The sequence below is a fragment of the Myiozetetes cayanensis genome, unplaced genomic scaffold (assembly GCF_022539395.1).
Source record: "Myiozetetes cayanensis isolate MyiCay16 unplaced genomic scaffold, myiCay2020 scf346, whole genome shotgun sequence".
NCBI classification, from domain to species: domain Eukaryota; kingdom Metazoa; phylum Chordata; class Aves; order Passeriformes; family Tyrannidae; genus Myiozetetes; species Myiozetetes cayanensis.
The window spans coordinates 23,702-41,251 of NW_026087573.1; the positions used below are offsets into that span (position 1 = coordinate 23,702).

The 17,550-nt window shown below is 39.7% G+C and overlaps 1 protein-coding gene across 1 annotated transcript; it reads right to left on the reverse strand.

Annotated features, from left to right (window-relative positions):
• Nucleotides 1–7,674: 7,674 nt before the first annotated feature.
• Nucleotides 7,675–11,818, reverse strand: LOC126646438 (sodium channel protein type 10 subunit alpha-like). The gene is made up of 2 exons (XM_050327786.1): nucleotides 11,785–11,818; nucleotides 7,675–8,167 (listed from the first exon to the last, which is right to left on the reverse strand). The coding sequence occupies exons 1-2, from the start codon at nucleotides 11,808–11,810 to the stop codon at nucleotides 7,774–7,776; spliced, it is 420 nt and encodes a 139-aa protein (XP_050183743.1). The 5' UTR covers nucleotides 11,811–11,818; the 3' UTR covers nucleotides 7,675–7,773.
• Between the last annotated feature and the right edge of the window lie 5,732 nt (nucleotides 11,819–17,550).

Below are 17,550 nucleotides of genomic sequence, written 5' to 3' on the forward strand. Positions count from 1 at the left end.
AGTGTGGAAAGCTGTGACTGTTGTCATGGAATCACTGAGTGATTTAGGTCAAAAGGGACCTCAGAAGTTCAACTAAGTCATCTCAAGGCAGACACACCTTGAAAGGTACATTTGAGTTTGGAGCTAGTTCAGTCTGGTCAGTGTTTTGTCCAGTCAAGCTCTGACTTTCTCCAAGGACAGAGATGTCCTAACATCTCTTCATGGTTGAATTAGTAAAACCTGAGAGAAACTGGGACACTATGTGCCAGCTGAAAGCAAAACTTAGACCTTTTTGTTGCCAGATTGAAGGTGAAATGGGAATTTTCCCTCTCATCAAAATATCAGAAATATTGGATGGTTTGCCTTCCAGTGTAGAACAATAGTTCTATGTGAACTGCTTATGTATTTCTTAGGTATATAGAACTCTAAGATACTGGTTAAGTCTTTTTTACTATATAGTTTTCACTTCCGGAACTAAAATCTTCTGTTTTGCTATGTAGGCAGGGAAGGTATAATGGAGGCTCTTTTCAACCTTCCTAGATTTAGCAGGAAATATATGATTGCCAGTGATTCCTGAAGTGTATATTCAACATAGCAGATAGTCCTTTCTCATCCAAATTTCATCTCATCTCCCCATCCATTTCCATTCTCTTTTCCTGAAGGATTAGTTGCTGTTCAAGTTTTCTTTTGTACCAGCTGCTTCCAAACAATCAATCTGGCCTTACAGCTGTACCATTTCTTGTTCTTCTAAGTTCTCATTTCAGGGTATCCTCCTCTTGCTAGAAATTTTTGACACTCAGGGATAATAAAGGGGATCATTGCATGGTTATTTGATTAGTATTTACAATCTGTGTCATTTTCTTACCTTTATCTTGCATCTGTGATGAGATACTGTGATAAGTGATGGGATTGCTGATACTCCATTCTTAATTCCTGTTATGTTTCTGTACCATTTTTGCTGTTGATGAATGCAAACTGGGCATTGACTCTTCTATAATGCTACTTAAAACTATTAATAACTAGGAATTTGTGAATTCAGCAACTGTTAAGCTGCTAAAACTAAATAGAGCTACCAAAACCTAGGAATATCTGAAGAAACCATCTAACTTACTCAAGTATGAGAAGAAAGGAGAAGAGAGAGAAGGTCAAGCAGTTCTTCCTTCCACACCATTACTTTCATGGAAAAGCCAAGTTACTTAACATGCATATAAGTTTGGGCTACCAACCCACAGCTGATGGCAGCTACAGTATTTAAACACAATTCCTTCATCTTTGTAACATTTACCATCAATACTGAATATTTTGTTCTACTTGGTTTCAACACAATATGACAATATGACCAGCCTCTTCTCCATCACTTCTAGCCCTAATCCTGACCTCTACCTATAGCTGCTCCAGTTATTGGCTGTGCTATTTTTTATGGAAATATTCAATGTAAATATGAGGGGAAAAAAAGCATATTTTGAGATGTCTTCCTGCACCATGTAACTTGTGGGGATTTCTTATGTTGAGACAGAATGTTTACCTCACTTCTGATTTTGGAAAGTGACGGTGCTGATGACACACTTTTCAAGCACAATGTTCTGATGTGTTCAGGGAAAAGATGCTGTCATAGTTCCAATTTTAGCAAGGAAGTTTTCTTTCCCTTCCCCCTGCCATGTGTGCTCTGTGTATAGGCCATTAGGTAGCTATCAGGTGAACAAAAGAATCGGCCCACTCCACTAATGGCCGAGAGATTAGTCTCCTGGACATCGAAGGGGGAGGAGTGGGTGGGGGCTATAGGGTGGCTGGAGGAAGGTGGGAGGTGTGGCTGGGGGCGGTCTGGGCTCTCTCTGCTCGGGGCCAGCAGCCGACCACCAGCTGGAAGCCTGCCTGGGTCCTTCCTTGGAGTGGAACTGCTGTGGTTTTTTTTTCCCCTCCGTGGACGCTTTTCTTTTTTTCCCTCCTTTGCTTTCCCCTTTTCACCATTTCCCTGGGTGAGGAGCTCCCAGGGGGAAGAGAAGGAGAGAGGGGACTGAGTGGAGAGGAGACTGAGTAGCCGGATGACCGGGGATCTCACAGCGCCGCCTAGTGACGGGCACCGGACATTACAAGTTCTGCACCTCCAGTGATCCAACAGCGCCACCTGGTGACTACTATAGGACACTACAAGTTCTGCATCTCCAGTGACCTGACGGCGCCCCCTGCTGACTGTGGTTGGAATTGCACCAAAGGGTGAAAAAATTGAACTGTTTACTTTTCCTTTTGCCAGTTTATCGGTTTGTTTTTGAAGGGGTTATTGTGGGTATAGGAGTATTGTTTGGTTGTTTTACTTGTGTTTTTTTCCCCCTGTTTCTGTTAATACACATATACCTTTTAATAAAGGGCTGTTATTTTCCCTTTTCCATAATTTGTTTTCCTTCAATCAGAGCCTCTTAATCTTGGATTTGTTATTGCTTAGAAAGAGAAGTTTGGGTCTTTTCTCCTAAACCATCCTCAGTAAAAGACCCTTGTCTCATTTAAACTGGGACAGATACCCTGATGGGACTCTCCTTCTGGCACCTTTCACAGAATCACAGAATGGCTTGGTTTGGTTTGGAAGGGACCTTAAAAATCCTCCCATTCCTACCTCCCTGCCATGGGCAGGGAACCTTCCACTAGAGGTTATTTCCTTCCAAATAACTTAACTACATATGGGTTCTCCTTGAGTCCGGAAGAACTACTGGATAGTGCAAACATTGCAAGGTTAGCAGTGACTGAGGAACTCCAGAAAGTAAAAGGACAGTTTCCACAATCCCTTTACGGAGCCTGTTTTTCAGGGATACAAGGATCCACAAAAGGAGGAAAAAACTTTTACTTACCAGGGGTCAAGTATATCCTATTTCTACACAGGAAAATTGATAGATGGAAATGTAAAACAAAGTCTGCACCACCACTAATAAGGAAATGTTGGTTTGCATCACACTGCTGGCCCTCAGGGATTCCCTAGGAGCTTTACATTCACAGTGTTTCCTAACTGGAGTCATTCAGTATTCCTTTGTTTCTGCTGTTCTCTGATTCAAGTGTCACCCTTCACAGACAGAAGGGAATATTCTTCTGCTGTGTTCCAAGCGTGCCTGACCACTTCTCCTGAAGTTCACATATATCCAGGCAGTTTAACCTGGAGGAATTCACAGTTCCAGATACCAGAATTGCCAAAAGCTCCCACCTGTTCACTGCTCTGATGTCCCAGTTTAAATGAGACAAGGGTCTTTTGCTGAGGATGGATTAGGAGGAAAAGACCCAAACTTCTCTTTCCAAGCAATTATAAATCCAAAATTAAGAGGCTTCGATTGAAGGAAAACAAATTATGGAGAAGGGAAAATAACAGCCCTTTATTAAAAGGTATGTGATGTATTAACAGGAAAACGAAAAAAAAAAAAAAACAAGTAAAATAACTAAGTAATACTCCTATACCCACCAATAATCCCCTTCAAGAACAAAACCGATAAACTGGCAAAAGGAAAATAGTTCAATTTCTTGCACCCTTTGGTGCAGTTCCAACCACAGTCAGCAGGGGGTGCCGTCGGGTCACTGGAGATGCAAAATTTTGTAATGTCCTGTACCATTCACCAGGTGGCGCTGTTGGGTCACTGAAGGTGTGAAAAAAAGAAACTTGTAGTGTCCTATTGTAGTCACCAGGTGGCGCTGTTGGATCACTGGAGGAGTAGAACTTGTAATGTCCAGTGCCCGTCACCAGGCGGCGCTGTGAGATCCTTGGCTGCCACTGGTGGGGGGGGGAAGGAAAACAACAGCAATAAAACAGAAAGTTCTCCCAATGGAAGAAAAGTCACAAACTTCAGCTGATTAGGGTCTGTTGTAAGCAGGGCTTGCAGCCAGCCAGAGGTGAGCCAAGAGCCGCAGCCAGAAACTCCCCTCCGACAGGAAAAAAACAAAGGAACCCAGTAGTGTCTGCAGCCCGCAGCAGCCTCTCACCCCGGCAGAGAGAGAGACTCCCTCCTCCCTCCCCAGCCTCCACCCCCTTCCAGTCACACACCAGCCACCTCCCCCCTTCATTGTCAAGGAAACAAATCTCGGCCATCAGGGCTCGGGCGATTCCTTTGTTCAACTAAATGGGCAATATACAGAGCACACACACACACACACACCGCAGGAGGAAAGGAAAGAAAAATTCCTTGCTAAAAATACGAACTATGACATCTTACCTCATCACCATCTATAGACTTCTTAAAGAAACTCTACATTGCCTCAGCAGTGCCTTTTGGGCAAATGTAGCACAAAAAAGCTGCAACAGCTGGATATCACCGTTCTCCTTTCAACCCTGCAATTGCATGCTAAGGCTGTTTTAATGCTTAAGCAATATTAAAACATTGGTCAGACTTCTAAATTTGGTCTGTTGTGAATTCAGGTGTTTTGCATGTTTCTGAGGTAAAATAATCACTAAGGATGTGTTCATGTTTGGTGTGAATTTGTGCAAAATTGCTGCCCCTACAATGGAAACAAAGTGTTCATTGTTGAAAAAATTCTAATTATGATCCAGGGCAGAGAACCTGGTGTTGCATTCAAACAAATAATTTAAATTGCAAAGATAGAGTGATTAATGTTTAAAAGTCTCTTATATGGTTTTTTTCCCCACCTTTCCTTCTTTTCCAGTGTGAAAGAAGAAAGCATTCTTACCTCTTGTCTAAGAAACATTTCCTTTTACAATGACATAAAGATGTTTCAAATTATCCCTCCAGAAAGCCCAAGGACACAGGAGAACTTTTTCTTTTTTTTTTTTCCCCCCCACAGTCATTAAGGTCTATCAAAAGCCAGAACAGTCAGTGAAAAAGCACCTACTGAGAACTGTGGCTAACTTGAAAGTACAGGACAGAAAAGAAAAAAAAAGAGTTTTGACCCTTTTTTCTAACTTATTTACAATCAGTTTAACACCTCTGTGCTGAAGTGTGCAACTTTGACACGTGTTTCACTGAAGATTGGCCACATTTTAAACAACAGCAAATGCTGCCATCTAACGGTACCTGATCCCTGAACAAAAGCTGTCGGCTCATTCCAGCTCTCAAAGAACAAAAGAAATAGTTTCACCTCACAAGCATCACTCTGCATGAAACAACCCAATCCAGACAGGAGCAGGTCTCAAGCAGAGCCACCAAATATCTCTGCATCCCTCTGCCCAGTGCTGCAGCTCCCAAGCACAAATTCCTGACTTAAGCTAAGAGGGCTGCAAACCTTCTTCATCAGCTGTTTTATTTTTTCTGAACTGCAGTTGGTTCTGGAAGTAATCACAGAATCATTAAGGTTGGAAAAGATCTCCAAGATCATCAAGTCCAACCCTTAATCAAACATCACCATGCCCACAGTACTAAATGCCACATCCACTTGTTTTTGGAACATTTCCAGGGATGGTGATTCCACCAGTTCCCTGGGGAGTTAAAGATCAACCATAACAAAGCCCGTTCAAACCATACTGTATCTGAACTTTTTAACTCTTCACTTTCTTGTCTTCATTTGTCCTGAAATTAACTTAGATTTGACTGTTATATTTAATAGTATTTAACATGGGAAATGAGAGTAAAAATTAAGTAATTACCTAATTGCTCCTGCTATTCTTGGCCTCAAGATGCTAAATCTTTTCTGCTTCCCTGAAAAAGTGAAACATTTTCAGTTTTCTTGTGCTAATAGGTAGCTACTTTTGTAAAATTATATTACTGAGCCAACCACAACAGACATTCAGGTTATTGCTGTAGAATGAGAGATTTTAAGTCAGAATCCTGCCCCACAGTGTCTCTAAAAGGCTCAGTCCTTAAAAGGAAAAATAGGGCAAATTTCTATGACACACCAGATGGCAAAATTAGCCAACACAGACGAAAGGGCATGTGGAAAGAGCATAGAGGAAAAGCCTCTAAGAAAAGGCACTGAAGCTCCACCAAAGACTGTGAGACAGAATAACAATCCTCAGTCTTCCTCAGAGTCTGTCTGAGAATTTTCAAGGCCCTGAATTAGAGCACCACATTATTTAAATTTTTCACTCCTGTATCCATGGAAAAAGAGGGAACACACAGCCACTGAGATACTTACTCAGTCCAGCTGAGTTCTGGTGGAAGCAGAGGTACAGTCATAAGAACACAATTGAGTAACACGGTACATATAATAAAGCCAACAAAGCATGTGAATAGTAAGTTGAGGAAAAAATGCCACATTATAAAACAATTCGTAGCTCATAGTTCATAGAAGGTCCTGATTTCCACACAAAAAGCATACAGACATTCAATTAATTACTTTCTTTTTTACTATGCTTAGGTCTTTTCAGGTATTTTCCAAAGAAACTAATAATGGATCAAACCTTCTCACCTGGGAAAACTTCATAATTTACATAAATCAGTGAATTACCTGCTTTTTTTTTTTTTTTTTTTTTTTTTCCAACAGGAAGATGAAATAAAGAGAAATGTGCCACAGCTCGATAATAAATAGAGGTTTTAAGCCTAGGAAAACCACTTGAAAAAGCTTAATTACCTATGAACAGTATTTCTTGAAACTGAGATTCCATACCCACATGTTAGCAAAACACCCCTCTGCTCTGCAGGGGTTCAGAAAGCTTTCTCACTTTATGTGGTTGGCAATTAAAACTTGCATAAGAAAAAACATTCTTTCATAAAAATTCACCTGTCATATAATTAAATTTAAGAACAATGTTTATTTAAATAATACCCCAAACAATTTTGAGTTTACTTGTAAGTGAACAGTAAATTTAGTAATTTCTAACGGCAGGAATTCACATTCAAAGTCAGACAGAAATTCCACTAAAAGGACCTATTTTCAAAAATTAATAATTCCAAATGAATACAGATTTTTCAAGTCTGCATCTAGAACTGTATCTAACTGCAATCATGAGTAAAGCTTTCCTGTTTTCTTACTCAGAGCTGTGACCTGGCCATACACATTTTGAAGGAAAGACAACAGCTCTAGGAAAGTGCAGTATTGCCTGAGAGGAAGAAGTAGTAATGAGAATGAATGTGAAGAGCAAGTGATCATATTCACTTGGTCAAAGTAATTAAACTACTTAAAGCAATTAAATAGTACTTACTATGCTAGGACTGCAACAATGGTCACAGTCATACTTAGAAGTACCTTACTCTTGGATAGTTTTACAGGCTACAAAAGCTTATTTACAAAGTAAACATTGGATAGAACTGCCAGAATCCCAGACATGCAAAGGAAAAATCAAAACTTTGAAGTAGCCCTAAATAATCAAGCAACACTGTAATTTCCCTCTAAGCTACCTCAAATTCCACCCAGCTCTGTACTTTTGCTACATGTAAAACTGAAATATCTTGAATGAAAAACAGTTTCCTAATAAAAATGTCTTCAACTGAATCAGCTTTAGTTTCTCTTTATCCAATATTACTTTGATTACTTGGAGAAAAAAAATCTCTGGAAGAAAAAAGTCTTCTGCATGTTCTCTGATTCAATTATTATATTCCAATGCCTTGCTGGGCACATCATAAAGACAAGAGCACAGCACTGCACGGAACCTCCTGCTCTTCAGGTCAAGTCCCCCTCAACAGTAAACAATTATACAGCAGACATTTAATTGAAGAGAGATTCCTAGAGCATCTACTGTAGACACTCCTGGAGGCAACAACACCAACCCCTTTGCACCCACATGGGGGATATGCAATATAAATGTGGTACAATAAACAAAGCCAACAAGACAAATTAACAGAAAATTAATTTACGACAATGCAAATACATTGGTGTGTGGCACAAAGTGCTGGAATATCTCCAATATCCCTCCCCTAATTAGTATAATCTTTGTCATTCAGAGAAAGCATCTGCAATTCCAGCATGATCTACTCTGGGACAGGCAGTGTTTAAACCAGCAGACAAAGTTAAGTTTTTGGAAGTTTTAACCTTGTGATCACTGTAGTATGGATCCAAATCCTCCAGGGGTTCCCCAATGAGCTCTGCTGGAATGTCCCCATAAAGAGATGGCAGCTTTTTGCAGATTTGCAGATCAAGTTGGGGAGTAAGTTGTTCTTCTTCAACTCCTTGGTGCTTATTCTTCTCTTTTTCTTTGTCTGGCTGCTTTTTTTTCTCAGCAATTCTTTGCTCAATTGCTGCCAAGGACTCAGGGGTGAAAAGTCGAAAGCCATTAGTTTCTGACCAAGACCAGGGATCCATTTTTCCTTCTGAATGTTTGTTTCCAGTGCTAGAGGCAATTTAAGTAAAAAGATGTTAACAATTAGAAAATAACAGAAAAAATACACACCTTTAAACTACTATCTATTAGATAAATGATTTCTGACTTCTGTGAAACCCCACATCAAAAGAGAATAGAATAGAGTAGAACAGGAATAGCCCATTTCAGCTGGAAGGGACCCACAACAACCCTCCAGTGCAACTGCCTGAGCAATTCAGGGCTGACCAAGTTAAAGCTGTTCCTAAGGGCACTGTCCAAGTGTCTCTTGAGCACTGACAGGCTTGGGCAAGGACCACTCCTCTGGGGAGCCTGTTCCAGTGTTCAACCATCCTCTTGGTAAAGAAATGCATCCTGATGTCTCACCTACACCCACCCCCAGTGGAGCTTTGAACCATTCCCACACGTGCTGTCACTGGAGAGCAGGGAGAGAAGCTCAGCACCTCCCTCTCCACTTCCCCTCCTCAGGAAGCTGTAGAGTGTTGAGGTCACCCCTTGGCCTCCTCTCCTCCAAACCAGACAAGCTCAAAGCCCTCAGCCCCTCCTCACAGGACATTCCTTCCAGCCCTGGGCTCTGGACCTTCAGACTCATCAGATCCTTCCTCTGCACTAAGCAAGGCCAACACTTAATTTGGCTCAAGTTTTTTTTGCAGTTGCATTTTGAGAACATTCAAGGGGAACTTTATACAGTTGCAAATGGCTGTAACTCTTCAGTTACTAATGCCTGAATTTACCATAGTTTTGATGACTTGTCCTCTATGACTCACATCAAAACTGATTACTCCCATCTAATAAACACTTTGGGTTACCAAAAAGTTTTTGAAAGACTCTGTACCTTTGATTGCTGAGGTTGAGCTGTGGTACTTCTGCTTTGTGAACTCACATGTGGGCCATGTCAGAGAATCAATACCCTCTTGTAACTACAGCTCTCTTATCTGTTACTTTGCCAAACCACACAGAGCCATTTCCAATCGAAAGCTCAAAAGATAAAGTGAAAATCAAGATGATTTTTTTAAAAAAAAAAAAAAACCCTTTTAATAATTCTAAGAAGATCAAATGGATCTTCAGAGCAATTTTAAGGACAACAGTTTGCTTCAAAGTAATTTTAAGGAGCTTTTAGTGGACTACATTGACTGTAACAAATGAAGCAAGGAAAATTATTTTTAGCAAACAGAAACATTGTTTTAGTATTAAGGATTTGGGAGCTGAAATTTTGAAAAAAAACACCAAAGACTGAATCTGACAAAAGCAGTGATCAAGAGCAAAACAACCTTACACATTCTCTTCAGCAAGAGTGACCAGATGCAGATACAATGCTAGAGTCCAGATCTGCTATTTCCAGTACAGGACATGAAAGAAATTCCCATTTAAATTCAATTAAGAATTGAAAATGCTGCAACAGTTCTTGATATCTCTGGTCCCGGAGCAGACAGTGGTCCATCAGTAACAGATACAAATGCGCTGAGGGGACCTTCAGGTACTAAAGTACCACTCCCAGTAGGGTCAGGGATGCAGAAACACCTCTTCAAATTCAACTTCTTCTTTTAAATGAAAGTGGAAATTATTTATTTCTCTCCTCTTGAGAGGCAGTGAACTCAGTGTACAGAGCTAGCCCTGCTTTCAGGTTAGTCTAACTGGCTTAAGGTTGACTTTGGGGACTGCAAAAATGACATGGCAGCTTTTCAAGTCAAAACCCGAGAAATTCCACAGAGACTGATGAAATTTGCTGAACAAATGCCGTGCAAAGCAATAGAAAGGGGTGAACAACAACTCATTAAATGAAGCAGACACTGGGCACTACTTAAGTACAATTTGCTATTAAAATTTACTAAGATAAAAGCTGGGGTTTAGGACAATTTTTTAGAAGAGCAAAGTAATGCCAAAAAATGAATCTATTAATAGAATATTTCAGAGATACAATTTACAAGATGCTTCCTGGGGTAATGACTTATCACTAGAGATGATAACTAACAGATTTAGACTTTTGCATTGAAAACCAAAGTACAAACTCAAGCCTTATACTCAGCTCCTTGATTTGGTTCCATTTTATGCAAATTTCAGAACTCCTTTCAGCTCCCTAAAAGCACGTAGAGTTCCTTTAAAGTTTGGCAAGGTAACAGCAATCAAACTATTGACCATTAGATCTTCAACAGTCCATAAAAGTGGAACTCAAACTCATAGAACTGCACAGGAAAACACAATCAAAGTCTGTAAGGGGCATTTTGAGGAGTTTCTCAAGATAGGAAAACTAGGAGGAACATAAACACAAAAATGTCCTTGTTTGTGTTTCAATCTAGTTTTAGCACACATTATAACCATTTCTAAGTCTCAAACTACTCCATTCCCTTGTCAAGAGCCACCCACCCAATATTTCCTGTGAGCACCCGGATCTGAAAAAAATAAACAGCAAAGTAACTGCTTAGTTTGGCTTTAGGATGCTTTTAGGATGCATTCTTCCACATGGGAATAAAAATGGGTTTGTCCCTTCATCTGGGACAAAGCAGCTCAGAGCAACACCTTGGGAAACAGCACAGGAATTCTCTCTCTTCTGTGCTGTACAATACCTTCCCAGAAGCTGCTGCTGTCACCTACTCAGTTTCCATAAGGAGTAAATACTTCTGCTGTCTGATCACAATTTTCTTTCTTTCAGTCTCAATAATTATCAGCAGATCTAAGAGATTTTAGTCCTTTATAAATCAAACTTGGACATTTTAGAGGACTACTGCTGTTTCTAAAATTCATGTCCATTTCTTCCACCTAACACTTTGTCCCCCATTCTCCACTTCCCACTCGTCCCCCTCAGCCAAAGAAAACCTTTTGGTTTGGATTGTTTGGATAAATATCTACCACTGGCTTGTTTTGGGGGTTCTTTTGTGGGGGGGTATTGTTTGATTTTTTGTTTTTTAAACAAATGTAATGTACAAAGTTACTCATAATACCAAAACAATAATATACAATATAACATAATCAATCATTACTTCCAAAATCAGAAATGTATGCAGCAGGCTGGACTGTGCATTACTTAAATATCTTGAAAAAAATCACTAACCACCCACCAGTATTTCTGGGAGAAAGACATTCCAGAGTTGTGTAGGTGAAGAAAATTCACTATGTCAGCCTGAGTTTATCTAAGATTAAGCAGTGCTACAGCCAGTTTGAGGAATACCATGCATAAGCTGAGACAACTAAACAAGACAAAAAGTAGACAGTAATTAATATTAGAAATATATCAATGTTTAGTAAAATGTTTTCCTGACATATGGATGTTATAGGAATGGCTACATATTTACCCCAATAGAGTGATTCTACATTAAAGGCATATCTTCTTATGCAGATGCTCCCTGTACCTCAAATAAAACCACACCTAAGACTTAAAAACATGTGTGTACATATTTATATATATAGAGACACACACTTGTATAAATACATCCCTCAATATTTTGATCAAATATACTGTATTATCTAAATTAAGAAAACAAGTACTTGAGATTTCTCACAGTATAAAAATATTTAGCAAAACCAAAATACTTACAACCTCCCATTCAAAATAAAAACCCTTCACACTGCTTTCTGAAGCTGATGTTGGCTGGTTTTATCTCCAAAGAGACAGAAAGTCTTTCTTTTCTCACCTTAACCTTTCCATTCCCAAGAGCATCCTTGATCCCTGGCAGCTCCCACGCAGGTTTCTATGTACTGGGATGCCTGGGGGAGGGATGGAGAGAGGAGCATGGCTGCATTTCTGACAACAGTAAATGAAATTTTCTGATCTCACTGATAACACTGTACTAAATGGAAAAGTGCTTGGGTGATTCTTTTGAAGAATAGTCACCAAAAGAATCATCCATTATTTTCTTTCTGCTGAAATTATAGTTACATTTACTAAAAGCAAAGAGGGATTTTAATTTAATTGGAAACACATGTGTAAAATGCAAAAAGCAAAAGGATTCCTGTTTTTCTTTATATTCTACTGTTTGAACTAGCTGAACTTCATATGTTCACACTCCATGTGTTCATTATACCTTTTAGAAACAAAATCTGGAAGTCAAATGTACTATCTCTTCTATACAAGATCAGAGTCCAAAATACATTCAGTAGCACAGTATAAAACCCACAACATTTCTCCTCAGATCTGAAATTGCTTGTATCTCTTTAAATAAATGTATAAAACCTTATGGCAACAGCTGTTGCACAGTAGCACAAACACATTAATAGCAAGCCCTGATGGTTATTTCTCTTAGTTACTCTTAATTACAATTATTTCTGTTACTTACATCAACAGAATCCATTACTCTCTAAATTTTTTTTCTTCTTTATTGAGTAGGATATTAATCTTTCCTCATGATAAGGGAGTTACTCTGGGTTTTGCTGGAAGAATTCTGCTGAAGGATCTATGCTGTCCTTAAAAGCCAGGCCGCCCTAATGCAGACAAACAGGCAAACAGTGACCAAACACTTTGCTCAATAGGTACCATCAGCGAAGGAAGCAACTGAAAGTGGCTTTCAAAGAAATAAAACCCCAAGTGTTCTGTGGGGTAAGCAAGAACAAAACATTTTAACTTAGAGTGTAAGTTATTTTTCCAGAAAGCAAGAGAATGTTCTTGAGATCAGTTCAATTAAGAGAGTAGAATTTTAAAGATGACTGAAGCATCACTATAATGGCACTGTAACTGCCATGGTCAGAAGCACCCACATTTCTAATGCTGTATCACCTAATACCACTAAAAGGAAAAAGATCCCTACCTGCACTTATTTATTCTGCTGATCTTCTCCATCCATCTGTCCCTGTGAAAAATGGGGCTCAGGGAGTCAAGACAGATTCCAACAGAGCCTTCTTTGCATATTCTGATATCTCCAATCTGAAAAGAGAGAGCACAGAGAACAAGATCTTTATCTGCAGCACTTTAGGACTTGCAGCTAACAGCAAAACATTTAGACAGGTAACTTTTCTTGTGCTCCCATGGAAAATCTCCTATTAGGCAGGCAGTTTCTGAAAGAGTTGGGAGGAGGCAGAAAACCGGCCTCATAATAACAACATTGTTTTCTTCCCACTTTCATTCATTATTCTTCAGAATATTAAAGGAAAAAAGGTTAAGTTTACCAATAAAATCATAACTTTTGCATATTTTAATTTGTCATGTAACCCTGCCATAACTCCAAACTTTAGTTGCTGCTTTAAATTAATGGCCAGTCTTCGCGAGCGAAGATCCGGGGAAGGTCTTTCCACCTTCCAGCCTGCGCATTGGATTTTTTAGGTGAGACACAGTGTGCGCGGAACTGAGCCCACCCTTTAATCCTAAGGTTCATCTGCCGGGGCCAAGCGAGCTTGGACAGTGGCAGCGAGGTCCTTAGGACGTAGGTGGGTTGCCTTTTTAAGGGCTAACGAGCCCCACGTACCCGGGAGTGGCCCTGACCGGGAATCGAACCCGGGTCTCCGCGGTGACAGCGCGGCGCCTTTCCATTAGACCACCAGGGGCTCCAATTACAGATCAGATAAAAGCAGACATTAAAGATATCAAGGCATTTGGCAGTTCATGCCCACTGCATGACCCTCTTATCCTCAGATTCTATCCAGCTGCCTCATCTGTCAGCTTCCCCCTACTGAGAAATGCTCTGTGGTATAATCCTGGGAATCTGTATCTCCTGTTCACTGGGAAAACAGACATGTCACAAATTCTGCTGTCTTAGAGGGAGAAAGGTTCACAAAGGTTTCATTTCCTATTTTTCCCATTTATGGGAATGAGACAGCTATTTCACTTCCTATCAAATATAGCATGATTTGAGACATCTGAAATTCAGATAATTGAAAAGCTCCTTCTCACTCCAAGATACATTTGTATTACTAAGACGCTATGTGTGAAATAGGCTAAAATTACATGCTGGACACAAGATCCCAGGTGGATACAAGAGGCAATGGAACATAAATTTCCCACAAATATATCAGTAACATCAACTGAATCATCTGTAAATCTAATCCTGAAATTTGCATACTGACCTATTCAATAGTCTATCCACCTACTATTAACTCAAGCACAGGAAGTTTGAGTAAAAAAGTGTTTTACAGAGAGAAAAACAAACACATTTATAAAAAATTCAATGGAAAAATAAAACTCATTACAGGCTACTCACTACTTACAGGCTAAAAACTTTTAGTAACTTTAGTCATAAGAGTTGAAAGGAAAATTATGAAGCCTGAGAAAAACATTTCATATTTTCAAGAAATAGATGTTGCAAAACAAAACCATACTATCCACAACTAGATGTCATCCACTGATGAAGAACTCTATTGAATTTCATATGAAATATATATATACATACATATATATATATATATGCAAAAATGTATCTTGAAGTGAGAAGGAGCTTTCCAATGATGTGAATTTCAGATGTCTCACTTGTATCAGGGTTCCATGGTCAGTGAGCTGTTGAGGGAAAGGGTCAAACAGATTGGAAAAGGAGGTAAATTGTGCTGGATTTATGAGGAACTGAAATAGCTGTCTCATTCCTATAAATGGGAAAAATAGGAAATGAAATCTTTGTGAACCCTTCTCCCTCTAAGACAGCGGAATTTGTGACATGTCTGTTTTCCCAGTGAACAGGAGACACAGATTCCCAGGATTATACCACAGAGCATTTCTCAGTAGGGGGAAGCTGACAGATGAGGCAGCTGGATAGAATCTGAGGATAAGAGGGTCATGCAGTGGGCATGAACTGCCAAATGCCTTGATATCTTTAATGCCTGCATTTATCTGATCTGTAATTTAAAACATCAACTAATGTCTAGAGTTAGGGCACCGATACAAAATACATTTAAATATGCAAAAATCTGTGGTTTTTTTCCACTCTTGACATCTGTATACTCTTAGTCATTAATCTGATGGTGGTGTGCTAATGCTACCAATCAAAAGTATTTGTCTTGTGCTCCAGCAATAAGGAGGAAAAAGAAGAGGGTTCTACTTTACAGTAAATGGAGGAGACAGATCCATGTGAAGAACATGGTGACTAAATTACCAGTAATTTCTAGAATAAAAGTATTTTAGTAATTTTTATAATGAACTTTATCTTTTTGATGTTGTTAAACAGCCTTTTTTTCCTTCAGTATTCTAAGGAATAATGAATGAAAGTGGGAAGAAAACAATGTTGTTATTATGAGGCCGGTTTTCTGCCTCCTCCCAACTCTTTCAGAAACTGCCTGCCTAATAGTAGATTTTTCATGGGAGCACAAGAAAAGTTACCTGTCTAAATGTTTTGCTGTTAGCTGCAAGTCCTAAAGTGCTGCAGATAAAGATCTTGTTCTCTGTGCTCTCTCTTTTCAGATTGGAGATATCAGAATATGCAAAGAAGGCTCTGTTGGAATCTGTCTTGACTCCCTGAGCCCCATTTTTCACAGGGACAGATGGATGGAGAAGATCAGCAGAATAAATAAGTGCAGGAAGAGAGCTTTTTCATTTCAGTGGTATTAGGTGATACAGCATTATAAATGTGGGTGCTTCTGACCATGGCAGTTACAGTGCCATTATAGTGATGCTTCAGTCATCTTTAAAATTCTGCTCTCTTAATTGAACTGATCTCAAGAACATTCTCTTACTTACTGGAAAAATAACTTACACTGCTAAGTTAAAATGTTTTGTTCTTGCTTACCCCACAGAACACTTAGGGTTTTATTTCTTTGAAAGCCACTTTCAGTTGCTTCCTTCACTGATGGTACCTATTGAGCAAAGTGTTTGGTCACTGTTTGCCTGTTTGTCTGCATTAAGGCGACCTGGCTTTTAAGGACAGCATAGATTCCTTCAGTAGAATTCTTCCAGCAAAACCCAGAGTAACTCCCTTATCATGAGGAAAGATTTATATCCTACTCAATAAAGAAGAAAAAAAATTTAGAGAGTAATGGATTCTGTTGATGCAAGTAACAGAAATAATTGTAATTAAGAGTAACTAAGAGAAATAACCATCAGCGTTTGCCATTAATGTGTTTGTGCTACTGTGCAACAGCTGTTGCCATAAGGTTTTATACATTTATTTAAATAGATACAAGCAATTTCAGATCTGAGGAGAAATGTTGTGGGTTTTATAGTGTGCTACTGAATGTATTTTGGACTCTGATCTCGTATAGAAGAGACAGTATATTTGACTTCCAGATTTTGTTTGTAAAAGGTATAATAAACATATGGAGTGTGGAACCAAGTGGAGACTACATTGCCCCAGTTACATTCTAATCCCAACAGAGAGGGAGAACATTGTGGTACTGAGACCATGCAGTGCCTGCCTGACAAGGGAGAATCAAGATGTTCTGCTGCTGAAGCCAACAGTGACATCGAACCCCCTCCTCAGATGCCAAGCCACAACCACCACCTCCTCCCATTACGTAGACCAATCAGAAATAAATGGTACCTATGACTGGAGCCACTCAAACTCCACCCAAACACAAACCAAGTCGTATAAAAGTAAGTTGGGGACAGGGGGAAAGTGGGAGAAGACCTCCACCGAAAGTGCTGGGACCCGTCGAGGGGTGGAGTCCATCTCCTCCCCCTGCAGAGGGACACCTTGGGTGAGAACTACACTCTACGTGCACTAAATGCTGCTTTTAGAACTAGGGCTTTTGCTTGTGCTTATCCCATAGCGTATTAGCAGATTGCTTCCTATCAGAGCTTGTACTTGCTTAATATCTGTATCAGTTGATTGCATTATCACTGACAACCCTTGAACCTCTTTAACCTGTCACAAATTCTATTAATGAGAAGTGTTATTCCATAAACTGGTAAAGGGAGTCCTTTCAGTTGCAGGGAGCAGAAAACACCCTGCCAGGACCTACTGAGAGGTCTTTGCTCTGTTGAGTCTCCCTAACAGAGGTGGTCGAGGTGCCCTCTGACCTTGTGCCTGTTGGTGAAGGGTCTCATTACGAGATGCTGATGGACTGTCGGACACCAGGGGCTCAACTTTCCTGGGGGCACCGAGAGGCAGAAATCTAAACTCCCACCTTCCTTTTCCCAGAAATACTGGTGGGTGATTGGTGTTTTTTTTCAGGATGATTAAATAGTATACAGTCCAGCCTGTTGCATACATTTCTGATTTTGGAAGTAATGAGTGATTATATTTGTATATTATTATCTTGATATTGTGAATAACTTTGTACATTACATTTGTTTAAAAACCAAACCAAAGCAAACCAAACAATACCCCAGAAATCTCCCCCCAAACAAGCCAGTGGTAGATATTTATCCAAACAATCCAAACCAAAAGGTTTTCTTTGGCTGGGGGGGACGAGTGGGAAGTGGAGAATGGGGGACAAAGTGTTAGGTGGAAAAAATGGACATGAATTTTAGAAACAGCAGTAGTCCTCTAAAATGTCCAAGTTTGATTTATAAAGGACTAAAATCTCTTAGATCTGCTGATAATTAT